Here is a 14,316-nt window from a genome sequence, read left to right on the forward strand (position 1 = left end):
GGAGCGTGGTCATGATTCTGTTTTATAGGCTCTAAGGGTAATTTTTAGGTGGCCAGCCTGGCAGATAATCTAAGGAGACTAAGCGTGGGAACCATTGTTTGAGTTCCCTTAATTGAACTTCTTATTATTTAAAATTCTACCAGTCTAAGAGATAGCTGTGATGTGAGAGTACAAAGCTCTTAGATTCAGCAGACCTGGCCCAAACACTGGCCAAATCACCTTAACTCTCTGAGTGTCATTCCACTCACCTGCAAAAGGAGGTGTTTACAAAGGTGTGGGAAGGATTCAATGACATGATGAACTGCGAAACGTTTTTTTCATGTAAGGAGATACACGATAATATGAGTATTCTAAAGATAGCTTCTTTTACTGAGGGAGAAATTGGAGATCATTTTTGTTCTTTGAGATGTTATGGGAGAAATTTAACATGATTTGGTAAAGAAAAATTGAACTACAAACTAGAAGACCTTAGTTTCTAGCTATAAATTAGCAGTATAGCATTATATTCATTTCTTCAGTCTTATTTTTATTTATAAATTGGGGGGGTGCGTGCTGTAAGAGAAGGTAGCTTTACACAATACCTTAGTTTGTTTCGCTTGATTTAAAAGTCTCTGGTTTTATGATATGGTGAAAACATGGCATTTAATTTATCTGAAGAGTTGGACCTGTCATCTTTTAAGTCCCTTGTAGTTATGGGTTTGAATAAACATTGTAGGATAACTCAAATTCTGAGGCCTGAAAATTGTAATACAAATTTAACTGAAAATTAAAGATCATATGTGTTACAGAGCATTTGGCTTTTTTGTGTGTGTGTGTGCATGACCACTTAATCTCCTTTATTACACTTACAAATAAAATATTTGTCCACAACATTTTCTTAAGACTTCATTTTTTAAGAGTAGTTTAGGTTCATAGCAAAATTGAAAAGGAGGTACAGAATTTTCCATATACCCCCTGCCCTACACATACATAGCCTCCACTGTTATAAAAATCTCCCACCAAAGTGGTACGTTTGTCACAATTGATTAACCCACATTGACACATCATATTCACCCAAAGTCAGTAGTTTACCTTAGCATTCACTCTTGGTGTTGTATATTCTAAGTGTTTGGAAAAATGTATAATGACCTGTATGTATCATTATAGTATCACACAGAGTACTTTGGCTGTTCTAAAAATCCTCTGCACTCTGCTTCTACATCATATTGAAACTGGAATGCAAAGTTGTCTTCGTTACTAACATATATTATTATTTTTTTTAACATCTTTATTGGGGTGTAATTGCTTTACAGTGCTGTCAGTTTCTGCTGTATAACAAAGTGAATCAGCTATACGTATACATATATCCCCATAACCCCTCCCTCTTGCGTCTCCCTCCCACCCTCCCTATCCCACCCTTCTAGGTGGTCACAAAGCACCGAGCTGATCTCCCTGTGCTATGCGGCTGCTTCCCACTAGCCATCTATTTTACATTTGGTAGTATATATATGTCCATGCCACTCTCTCACTTTGTCCCAGCTTAGCCTTCCCCTTCCCCGTGTCCTCAAGTCCATTCTCTAGGTCTGCGTCTTTATTCTTGTCCTGCCCCTAGGTTCTTCAGAACCATTTTTTTTTTTTTTAGATTCCATATATGTGTTAGCATACGGTATTTGTTTTTCTCTTTTTTACTTACTTCACTCTGTATGACAGACTCTAGGTCCATCCACCTCACTGCAAATAACTCAATTTCATTTCTTTTTATGGCTGAGTAATATTCCATTGTATATATGTGGCATCTGGCATTTTTATTGTCTTACTGCTCTTCCTGTTTCATGATGCACCAAAAAAAAAAAAAAGAGAGAGAGAGAAAGAAAGAAAAGATAAAGTATCAATCTCTTTGCTTTTCAAGTTTCTTCAGTTTAATAGAGTTGATTTTTAAAAGATATTGTATACATAGTTCCTAATGGATTTTGTTACTTTTGAATACAAATCCAAAGAAGAAACAAACCATTTTTCTACTTCCTTTAACTGAAAGAATGCATTGTCTTTGAAACAAATTGCATGTGTCTAATGGTTTTAGGTCTCAGATGGCTTTTATGTAGCATTGTTTGGGGCATTGGCAGGAATGTAGGCAGAGCAATTGAAGAAGACCTTAGAAATCATCTGTCTATGCTTCCAACAGGCATATATTGTATATATTAACCACCTAATATATGTCAGGCACTGTTAAGTGCAGAAGACAACAGTGTGCTAGATGTACAAGGAACTTCATGGAGTTTATATTATAGGATAGGGCAATAGAAAGAAAGCAGAAATCAGAAAAGATACTTCCAGATAGTACTGTGAAGACAGACAAAACTGGGTTTGCATCCTTATTATATCAGTTTCTAGCTAAGTGACCTTTGGCAAGGTCAGAGTCTTATTTCACACATCTAGAATGCAATGATGATAATTTCTACCTGATAGGGTGGTTTTTAGCTTAAATGGAGAAAATTTACTGGATGATTTTAGTGCAGTTTCTGCAACTTAGCAGGTCCCCAATAAATTATTACTGAAACTTCATAACTATTCAAGGATACTCAGCTCTTAATTGTTCTAGGATTTGCTTCTTTGCTGAGCTTTATTCTGTTGAGCTTACCCCCTTCTCCTATTTAAAAAAAAAAAAAAAAAAAAGATAATTTTAAAAGTCAAGGAAAGCTGAATAACCCATGTTTAGGTAAATAAAGTTGGAAGAAGTTGGATGCAGGATTATTGGAAATGTCAGCTAAAATGAGTTTTGAATATTATGCAGTAGAAGTTATATATGACCAGTAGAATGAGAGTTGGCTAGAATATCTATGATATTCAGTGTAGTTTGCAGACATTGATTGGTTTTCCTGACGACACAGTGAAATGGATGGGTGACTTCAGCTGCTGGTATTTTTCTCATAGTTTTTCTCTCTCTGAATTAGAATTATTGATATGTATGCTTGTCTTCAATGATAGATTTTAAGGTCCTTGAAAACAAATTCAGTAGTGTGCCCTTCACATCACAAGCCTGACATGAATTTGGATTCAATCAATATTTTTTAATTGAAAAAATGGGAATATGCCAGTGTCATAACAAAACAATTGGCCAGAAAAATAGGGCTGGAGGTTTCAAAAGTTCGGGATAACAAATCTACAACTTAGTCCCTTGGTGGAATGCTGATAAGGGAACCAATTTTTTGAAGGTCTTTTAAGCCTATAGATAGGGTTGTTTTTTTTTAGTAATTGTGGTAAAATATACATAACAAATACACCATTTTAACTACTTTTAAGCGTACAGTTCAGTGGCATTAAGTACATTCACATTGTTGTGCAACTGTGACCACCATCCACCTCCAAAACTTTTTCATCTTCCCAAACTGAAACTATGGAAAGGGTTTTAATTCCACACTTGACTGGCACACAATTTTAAAGCCACCTCAATGACCTGTGAACCATGGGACAGTCACTTGAAACAGTGCTGTTATTCCTTTGCTCCTCAAGAAGTTGTCCTTGGGACTCCTCAATATAAGTAACTCAAAGAAGAGAATCCGGGGAATAATGATGCTAGAGCCCCTTCCTCTCCTGATTCCCATTGGAGGACGGTGTGCCTGCTTCCTTCATGCCATCATGGGGAACCGCTGTTTCCTTTCACAAGTCTCAATTTTCCTCAAGATAGACAAAGTTAAAGAAGAAAAAAGTAGCTGTGTCACCAATTTTAACTTAGAACCTCAATATAACTAAATGATGAAAATGAAATCATGGTTGTGTTGTTCCCCTAACATTTGGACCCTATGTCCTAGGAATTTTTAGTTAACATCCATTTTAAGGTAACAACCCTATTTTACAAATAAGTTAGTAGAGGTTCAGTATTTGGTCCAAGGAACCAGTGGTGTTAAGTGCCTCAGCTGGGACTTGAACCAAATTCTGATCCTTTAGCCCTTGCTGTTTCTATTCAGCCACAAGAATGCATTGATAGAGATTCACCTTTTGTAGCACGATTTGAGTTGTTCATCATTTGTGATAGAGCCACATTTTACCAAAGGAGGATCCCTCGTGTCATTAATCATTTACATGTCTAAGCAGTTGAATGTATAGTTAATGGCCATGAAGGTTATTTTTTTTTTTTTCTCTGAAGGTTGAACAAGTCAGACAAATTTTGGAACCTGGAAGTCTTTTTATATTAATTTAACACTAAAACCTTTCTCAGCTCATTCTTTTTTTCAGTCCCCAGGGGCAGAAGATTGCACTAAATGTAATCCTTCATAGTATGTTACCATCATTGGCCATCTGGGAATCCCTGTTTGGTTTTCTTTGCTCCCTTGTATTCCTGTCTCTTTACACCCACTATAATTAACCATTCTAATGTGTTAAGTATCTGTGTTTTTGTATATGCACTTGCAAAATATGTGTTGTGGTTTTTGTGCAGAATGTTAATTCGCATAAATATTATTACATAATGATGTTGACCCCATTCTGTTTTTTCCCCATTTCAGTCAGCACTATTTTGAAAATCTCTTTATGTTAGTACTAACATTAATTTATTATTAATTATTAATTTATGTCAAACACAAGAGAGCTTTAAAGTTGTTTTTTGTCGTTATAGTTTTTCATAGTTTTAATGCACTATGTTCAAAGACACAGCCTGTATGATATTGATTTTTTTGAGACTTATTGAAGTTTCTTTTATGATCCAATACACAGTCTGTTTCTGTAGTTGTTCTGTGTGTGCCTCCCCCAAAATGTGTATTTTCTGTCTGTCAGATGGCACAGTCTCTTACTTATAATACCTTGAGCTTATTGTGTTGTTAGTCTTCAGTTTCTTTTTTTAAAAATCTTTTTCTGCTTTATTATTTTCTAAGAAGGATGTGTTAAAATTTTGTTTTATTTGTTTCCTTAACTGTGGTATCATTTCTTAACCATCTTACCCTATAAATCCTGGAAACAATACAGGTGAAAGTGTAACTGCTCTGGTTGAATCTGGGAGAACAGGTCTTAAATTGAGTGTCCCCTCAAGGCCCCACCCCCAGAGTACCTCAAGGCACCTCTACAGAGTCCCTAAACTGGAATATTATTTCTTTTTTTTTTTTTTAATTTATTTATTTAATTTACTTAATTTTGGCTGCATTGGGTCTTTGTTGCTGCACGTGGGCTTTCTCTAGTTGCAGCAAGCAGATGCTACTCTTCATTGCGTGGGCTTCTCACTGCCGTGGCTTTTCTTGTTGTGGAGCACAGGCTCTAGGCACGCGGGCTTCAGTAGTTGTGGCACACGGGCTCAGTAGTTGTGGCTCGCGGGCTCTAGAGCACAGGCTCAGTAGTTGTGGCGCACAGGCTTAGTTGCTCCGCGGCATGTGGGATCTTCCCGGACCAGGGCTTGAACCCGTGTCCCCCGCATTGGCAGGCGGATTCTTAACCACTGCACCACCAGGGAAGCCCTGGAATATTATGTCTGTAAACAAACTGTCAGTTAATCTTTTAACCTTGTACTCTTATTTCTTGTCACCCACCCACTAACCCAAACAATCTTCCGTTCAAAGCCAGATGGGCTTTCACATTCTCTTCCTCACCCACCTGCATAGATGCTTTTCCCCTTGTCATTACATCTACCAGGACTCTTCTTCACATAACCAAACTCTGTACCTTATTCAAAACCCTTCTTGTTTATGTAAACAATGAAAACAGTAACTCGAAAAGATATACACACCCCAGTGTTCATAGAAGCATTATTTACAATAGCCAAGCAACCTAAGTGTCCATCCATAGATGAATGGGTAAAAGAGATGTGGTATATATATATATATATATATACAATGAAATACTACTCAGCCATAAAAAAGAAGATCTTGCCATTTGTGACAACACAGGTGGACCTAGAAGGTATTACACTAAGTCAGATAGAGAAAGGTAAATACTGTATGATTTCCCATAAATGTGGAATCTAAAAAATAAAACAAATGAACAAACTAAATAAAACAGAAGCAGACTCATAGATACAGAGAATAAACTGGTGGTCACCAGAGGTGGGTGGTGGTTGGGCAATATAGGTGAAGGGGATTAAGAGGTACAAACTTCCAGTTATAAATAAGTCATGGGATGCAATGTACAGCATAGGGAATATGGCCAATAATATTGTAATAACTTTGTATGGTGATAGGTGGTTACCAGACTTATTATGGTGATCAGTTTGTAATGTATATAAATGTTGAATCACTATGTTGTACACCTGAAACTAATATAATATTGTATGTCAACTATACTTTAATTAAAAAAATAAGAGAAAAAAACATTCTCAAATTCTGCTTCTTCCATAAAATCTCTTCTAGCCATATCAATTCTTAGAACTCTGAAAGCAGTTATTGCTAGCGCAATTAATTTAATGTTTATTCACTGACCTAATTCACTAATCATTTAGTATTTATTCAGTGACCAGCACTTGTGGTGGTTGGGATTTCTATTTACATAACTGTAGTTGTTTAATATTTGTTGTATTTGTTTGCTTCCCCTATTTTGCTGTAAAAGCATCTTGAGGGTACCATGTGTTTTGTATGCTCTGTTAAGGTATGCACATAGTGGCTTGTTCTTGGTAGTTGATGAACAAAAATACTTTGAGCTTATTTACTTCATTGTTGATATGAATAATTTTATTTCTAATTAGAGGACAGTTTTATTACATTGCAAGTTCTTTGTTTACTGTTTACTGTATTTTGCTATGTGTTCTTTATTATTAATAATAAGATTATCAGTGAAAGTTCTTTAAGATTCTCTTCAAAATCCTTGTAAAGCAGGCAGATTTAACCTCTTTATAAAACAAGCAGTCGTTAAAAAATAAATAAATAAAATAAGCAGTCATTTATCATTCTTTCAATATAAATTTATGTATAAAATAGCTTTTATGGGTTTAAATTTATCTACTCTTCTAAGGCAGTGTTATATCTGGTAAAGTGATGAAATGGACTAGGCTGTCTTCCTTCCCCTCCCCCTTAAAACTAATTATTCAAGTTAAGTTTTCAATTTGGAAGGTTCCCTCTAAGGACAATGAACTTAAGTCAAGTGTTAGAGCATAGAGAGTTTCAGGATAGTCACAAGCTACTGCTTGCTTATTCAGCTGATAAGATGATTGCATCACACGATGGAGTAGTCAGCAAGCCTCTGAGCCCTGGCAGCACACCTGGCCTGAGCTGGTGCTGTGTAGGGTACAAGGCATGTCTAAAGCAGTATCATTCCCAACACTGACCTGCCAGTGTGGTTTCATTGCACAGAATCGACACAAGTGAAGTATAACCAGCCAAATCCTAAAGTAGGTAATTTAGAGCATAAAGTGAAGATTGCAAGGTGAGACAGAAGATCAAATAAAAGAATTATAAAATACCTATAAGTCATGAGCCGTTAAGTTCTTTAACGTGTATTTTATTTAATTTTCCCAACTTCCGTGAAGTGGGTATTATCATGCCCATTTTAAAGAGGAAGAAGTGGAATTCCATAGAGGTAAAATAATGTATTAATTATTGGACATTGAGTAAGTGGTAGATTTGTGTATTGAATTCAGATCTGACAACTAAATCAACTTCCTTAATTCCCCTTGTTTTTACTCACATAACACCCAATATTGTTTTGTACCCTTTGTATACTTTAAAGAAATGTTATTATTTAGAATTAATTGTTGATTTTCTTTCCTACTGGACTGCAAGTCCATGAGAATAGAACCATGTCTGTTTTGTTCAGCACGATATCTCCAAGACCAAACACTTTGCTTGTTAACACAGCTGGTGATCAGTATATATTCTTTGTTTCCCTTTTTCTTTTTTTGGAGGTGGAGGGGTGGCGGGGTAGTGCAGGGAGGCCAGGGTATCCACCGCATTGTGTTGACTCTCTTAGGTAAGAAAATAATATGTAGAAAGTCTAGGCCAGTGTGAACCTGAACAATCAGGGAAGGTCTTATGGGTGAGCCAATCTTGTTAGATGGAGATGAAATAATTTTTAACTGTAACCTATATATAAGGCTCTGAATGACCTCAAGTACTTTGCTCTCAAGAAGGGACAATTCATTGTAGAGGCATCATCAAAGATGGGGAAATGCCAGTATCTTGCTAATATAGATTCAAGTGCTCTATTTAAATTTTTTTTACCTTTTTTTTTTAATAGAAAAAATCAGGCAAAGATATGCAGACCTGCCTGGAGAATTGCACATTATTGAACTTGAAAAGGATAAGAATGGACTTGGACTCAGCCTTGCTGGTAACAAAGACAGGTCACGCATGAGCATATTTGTGGTGGGAATTAACCCCGAAGGACCCGCTGCCACAGATGGGCGAATGCGTATTGGAGATGAACTGTTGGAGGTGAGGGGCATATATTCTTTTTTTTTTTTCCTACTAGGCTCATTTGATTCTTCTAATAAAATCCGTCCAGTTACTTTCATTATAATCACATAAGGGCAAAATCCATCCATATATATACACTCTGTATCTAATATATCCATCCATCTAGGGGCATATATCCTGAATTTCTGTTCTGGTGAGATGAAGGGGTATAGAGGATATTGTATAGGAAAATGAAGTGAAGGGGAAGAATGTTATAAATTACATTTTCGTCAACTATTTATTATCATTTTCCCAAGCGAGAACAAAAATCATATTGTTGCTTACAGTTGCTGTTTGCTGCTCGAGTAAAAACTAATCTCACAGGGACTTCCCTGGCGGTCCAGTGGTTAAGACTTCATGCTTCCACTGCAGGGAGCACGGGTTCGATCCCTGGTCAGGGAACTGCATGCCGTGTGGCATGGCCAAAAACCAAACCAAAACCAAAACAAAACAAAAACAAAAACAAAAAAAACTAATCTCACAAAATAATTTAGGGGTCCTTAAGTAAAATCTCATGGAAACATATTAAAAGAATAGGGCTTGTTTTTAAATATAAATTCCAAAATGTTCAAAACTAATTTGTGTGTTAATCTAATGTTATTAGTGTTTATCAAAATCCTCTTCAGCTTCTGAATTAACCGTAAGTATGACATTTCTTTTTGTTATTGTTGTCAGTTAGTTTTTTGTGAAGGTGTTATAGCCAACAAAACTTTATGAACTGGTTGTCAAGGATTGGTTAATATCTGTGAAGTTGGTGATGTGGTTAAGGCCACAGGTTAAGGAGTCAGGTGTCTTATTTAGGAATAGGAGAAAGATAAGAGCAGCTCAGAAGATGACTGATCCTCTGCTACTACTCTGGATGATTTCATCAATAGTCTGAAAAGGTTATCCTCATTTTCCTAAGCTTAAAGTCAGGGTTTCTGCTCTGAATTTATCTTAGTTTGATATTTGTTTGCCTGTTCCTCATTCAGCTAACAGTTTTTTGAGTGTCTCTTAGGACTGGACACAAAAAAAGAGATGAATACATCCAGTCCCTTCATTCAAATAGCTCACACTCTCAAGGAAGAAAAGAGACATAAATAGATTGTCGCATAACAAAAATGAAAAAAAAATTATAACAACAATCGTAACAAGAGCAATATATACTTGGTACCAGACATAGCTTTACTGCTGAAGTCACAAAGTAAATGAGGTGTTGGGATTCAGTATAAGGCAGTTTGACTTCTTAGCTCTTTGTTAACCAGTGTGTCCTAAGACCTCTTGGATAAAATGCTCCAACACTTGGACATTTGGGGGAGCTGAATCACAGAGGTACCGAGTGTCAGACTGCTTACTTAAAATGAGGCCATTACTAATTTTTCATTTTACTGTTTCCTCTTCAGACTCGGAATAGAATTCATAGTCATCCACAGTGTGACTTGCCTAATAATATCCACAGCTAAAGCTGATCAGACACAACTGTGAGGACACTAGTATCGCCCTCTGTCTTCTAAGCCCCAGTAGTTTCTCCCCATCTAAAACCTGTTTTCACAAAGAAGTCACTTCTGGAATTACTTTTTTTTGCTTGTTCTTTTGTAATATAGCATCATGAAAGGGACCCACATCGGGTAGTAGCACTGATTAGCATAATCATTATGTAAATAAAAATCAAAAAGTGACAGTATGTATTAACCAATGTAATTCATTGCTTCACATTCATTTCCTTTGGCTTATGTTTAGAGATTTCTTCATAAACGAAACTAAAGTGATAGTGGTGGTAATAAGATGAAAGTAAAAGCTAATTTACTGAGTTATTCCTAGCATTTTACCTATGTGCTCACACATTTGTATTCAGTGTTCTTCTTAAGAGCCCTATATGGTATGTACTGTTGTCATCCCCATTCTGTGGATAAGAAAACCGCATAAGTAACTTACAGGAATAAGTTACTAAGAACCCAGGCTTGCCAGGCTCCAAGAACCATGCTCTAGCCACTGAAGTATACCGCGTTCCCCATGGTGCTTCAACCAAACCCAATCTGTTTAGAGCCATGAGAATCCTGACTTATGATGCCCTAGGCTTTAGGAAATCATGTATATTAAATCATTCTGTTGTATTATATGTACCTAAACACATATTTCCTGTCTCATGTGGTACATGGAAATGTTCCAAAAGCTATACTTTGGAACATGAAGATTCTAGTTCTGTTCTCTCTGCGTTATTAAGACTCAAGATGGAATGGCTGATGTGATCCAGACCAACAGGAGAAGTGGTATTTTATTTCTCTGTCTGACATTTTATTAGATGGAGGTAACAGACGAGCTGTGGCTGCACTGAGAGTGTTTTACAGGCCATACAGAAAAGTCCACACTCTGCAGGGCAGTGAGCACTGGACTAGGAAGACCCACTTTATCTTATCCCAGTTCTTTCGGTTATTAGTTGCATTTCAGAAGGGGCTTAAAGTACATGGCACATGGTTGACTGTTAATTAGATCACATTTCCTTCCTTAAAGACAGAAACTTCAGGTATTTGTTTTTTTGTTTTTTTAAAATTATTTTTGGCTGTGTTGGGTCTTCGTTTTTGTGTGAGGGCTTTCTCTAGTTGTGGCAAGCGGGGGCCACTCTTCCTCGCGGTGTGCGGGCCTCTCACTGTCGCGGCCTCTCTTGTTGCAGAGCACAGGCTCCAGACGCACAGGCTCAGTAGTTGTGGCTCACGGGGCCCAGTTGCTCCGCGGCATGGGGGATCCCCCCAGACCAGGGCTCGAACCCGTGTCCCCTGCATTAGCAGGCAGATTCTCAACCACTGCACCACCAGGGAAGCCCCCAGGTATTTGTTTTCTAGGCTAGAGGCTAGAAGAGCCCTCCTGACTGAAAAAGAATATTAACATCTTGCTATTTCAGGTCCCTCCTACTCCTTCCTTTGACTTTCTGGATTTGGTCTTTTGTTGCTATTCAGTAACTTTATCTTCGTTCAGAGATGTAAAGAACAAGAAGATTAAATATGGTAATAAGTTAATCGCCCTGCACTTTCCACTGAGTCTCTTATTTAAATAAAATAAAATAAAATATGTTGGAACACAGATTCTAGCATCACAGACCTTTGGCTAGTTATTTATCTTCTCTAACCCTCAGTTACCTCCTTTATCAAATGGAAATTTTTCATTTATTCAGCAAGAACTTTACTGTGCATCTGTTGTGTAGGAGGAAGTATGTGAACGCGGCGCGATTTTTCATTGGTGAACAAAATCCATGGTCCTGTTCTCATAGAGCTTACAGTCTAGTGATGGTATAGCCTCAACCTCGGAGGGTGTTATGAGAATTAATGAGAGAAGATATGTCAAGTTTTGCCACAGTATCTGGCACCTGGTAATACCATAATGAATTTCAGCTGATAATATTTATAAAATAATATTTTCATGTGGATTTGTGTATTTCGGTTCCTTTTAGCTTGTTTATATTAATGCATTTGTCTCTGAAAGCATGTTCCAGAGGGAAACCACCTTCCTTTTCTTCAGTAGCTCCATACAGCATCTTGAAAAGCTGAGAGAGTAGAAAAATGCACATACTGAATTCTTATGCAGTTATAAGTCATCTTCTCATATGCTTCTGGCTGTAGGTCAGGGATGACAGGAAAAAATTCATGTGGGAAATATTTTCCTGGTTTCTTTTTATAGCTGAGAAAAAATTTCAATCATTTCTCTATGATATGTGAAGAATTTGTATATAGCATAATATCAAATCCAGTGTGCTTTTGAACTGAGAATAAGACATTGATTTAACGATGAGTACCAGGAAAGCTGGAAGCAGTGTTACAATAGCTTTTCTTTGGATAAGCAGTGTATTAGATTGCAGAAGGACACTGCATCACGAAGGAGGCATTTACAATGGGCTTTTAGATTATGCTTACTAGATTTCTGGGCTAGAGCAAACCTTTTGTATTTGCTTACCCATTCACACTCCATTTATTTTTGTCAAATGAGGTAAACTTATCCATGTCTTCATTATTCTTCCAGCTCCACCATTTGCTCATATTGTTTCTCATAATTGCTTTGTTTTTATCGTTATGTTATTACTTTGCTCACAGCTTCTTTTATTTATAGTTGATCTGACTTCTTTTAGACCCTCAGATGAGGCTAATTTATAGGAAGTAGAAACGAGAATGGTCAAACATACACTGTAGCTTCTCTGAAGTGAGAAACTCTGCATCTCTACTCGAGCCCCATCCGTGACTGATTTTTGGCATGACACCTGCCAGCAGTTTTGTTGCTGTGGGACTGCATCGTTACAGTGCTAGAGCAGTCCGCTAGTTCTGTCGATTTATGGCTCATGTATAAAAGAAATCTTACATTGAGCTCCCAGAAGACAATGTGATTAAATCTCAGCTTCTTTCCCCTTTACTGTGATGCTGGTGTAGGGGTTCTGAATTAATTTCAAAAGGCATTAGCATATAATTACCATGTAGACTGGAATGAGGCTTTCAGTAGATTATTGGCTTTCCCTCAGCAATTAGTCCCAGAAAATACACAGGCCTGGGCATGGTGCTTTCATCTGAATATAGGATTTATTTATAATCTTCCCTACAGTGAAAGTGTGGGGATAGCTGACCGTGCCCTGTGGGGAATTGGCGTGACTTGTCAGGTGACAGAAGCAGCCAGAAGGAACAGTGTGGTGGCACAAGAAGTGCACAGTGGATGGGGCTAGCATGTCTGGCTCCCACACCCTTCAAGACAGAGGAGGAAGTTCGTTCCCTTTGTAACATTTAGCTGCAGCATAGTCTAAATTAAATCTTGTTATTTTTGCGTGTGTATAATAGGTTTATTTAAGAACCATTAAAAATAAAAAGTATGAATACTTCCCATATTTGCCAGGGATAAAGACCTAGAACTACAGGTAAACTCAGATCTTTTTGTCTAGTAATACTTATTTTATAAGAGGAAAAAACTGAAACCGTAAAAGTTAAATCACTGACCCAGGTAGGTGTAGCTGCTTTATGACAAAACTCCCGTCTGAGGGTCCCTACCACCACACCAGTCCCAAAGGTTGAGCCTTCACTCTCTGCTTGTTGCCAGTGAATTATATTTGGAAGACTTAGATGCGATTTAGAAGTACACTACAGTAGTGAATAAATCACCAGCTCTTAGGCATCCATAGATAAGATTCTAATTTACAGTCAGAAGTTTCTATCATCTTAGATTGGCTCTTTTAGATTACCATACATGGATGTAATTTTATAAAGTACGCTTCTTAATGAAGTAATTATTCCCTAAGAGACCTCATGGAATAAAATATTCCATTGTGGAAACACTAGTTTGAGGAGAAGAAAGAAGAGTAAAGGATTTCAAAATTGCAATAAAATTATTTTTCCTATGTTTTATTAACAGAGATAGGTTTATAATAGCTAAAAGTGCAAAAATAAATTGATTGACCAAATTTTTTTATTGTGTCAGTGGTGTCAAAACATATCAAATTTTACATTTTAAATAAGTGATTTATTATATGTCTATTATATCTCAATAAAGCTGCTAAAAATGAATTGATCAAACCTGACAAAAACCGTAAGCATATCCTGAATATGACCTTCCTATATACAAAGCTAAAGTCACCCCATTTTCTGACTCTCAAAATAGTCTCCAGCCTAATTCACAGCTCTGAAAGTCAAAAGAAGAATGTGGTGCTGGCTGAGTGGTCAGCCTCACACAGAAAACTGTCCTGGGACCCCTGATGTGTATACATTTTTTCCTTTCTTCCAAGTGCAGTCTCCCTGGTCATTACAGCATTATAACCAATAGCTGTCTGCGTTTTGCTGAATCATCTTCCCTAAGTAATCCATTGTATTACATTCAATTTGAGTTATAAAAAGATGAGATTATTAAAAGAAATCAGGGGTAGGGGAGCTATATTAGGAATTGAGCTAACATCGAACACTTACTATTTGCTAGGCAGTGCTAAATTCTTTACATGCATTCTCTTTTATAACAAAAGTAGGTGTTATTT

At 37.0% G+C, this 14,316-nt stretch overlaps 1 protein-coding gene across 8 annotated transcripts in view; it reads left to right on the forward strand.

Annotated features, from left to right (window-relative positions):
* Positions 1-14,316, forward strand: part of PATJ (PATJ crumbs cell polarity complex component) — a 353,196-nt gene that overhangs the window by 202,840 nt on the left and 136,040 nt on the right. For all 8 annotated transcript variants that reach the window (XM_068540002.1, XM_068540005.1, XM_068540003.1 and 5 more), the window contains exon 28: positions 8,128-8,324. In XM_068540002.1, coding sequence (XP_068396103.1) covers positions 8,128-8,324 — 197 coding nt within the window. The remainder of the gene's footprint in view (positions 1-8,127; positions 8,325-14,316) is intronic.

The sequence above is a fragment of the Eschrichtius robustus genome, chromosome 3 (genome assembly GCF_028021215.1).
Source record: "Eschrichtius robustus isolate mEscRob2 chromosome 3, mEscRob2.pri, whole genome shotgun sequence".
Taxonomy (NCBI): domain Eukaryota; kingdom Metazoa; phylum Chordata; class Mammalia; order Artiodactyla; family Eschrichtiidae; genus Eschrichtius; species Eschrichtius robustus.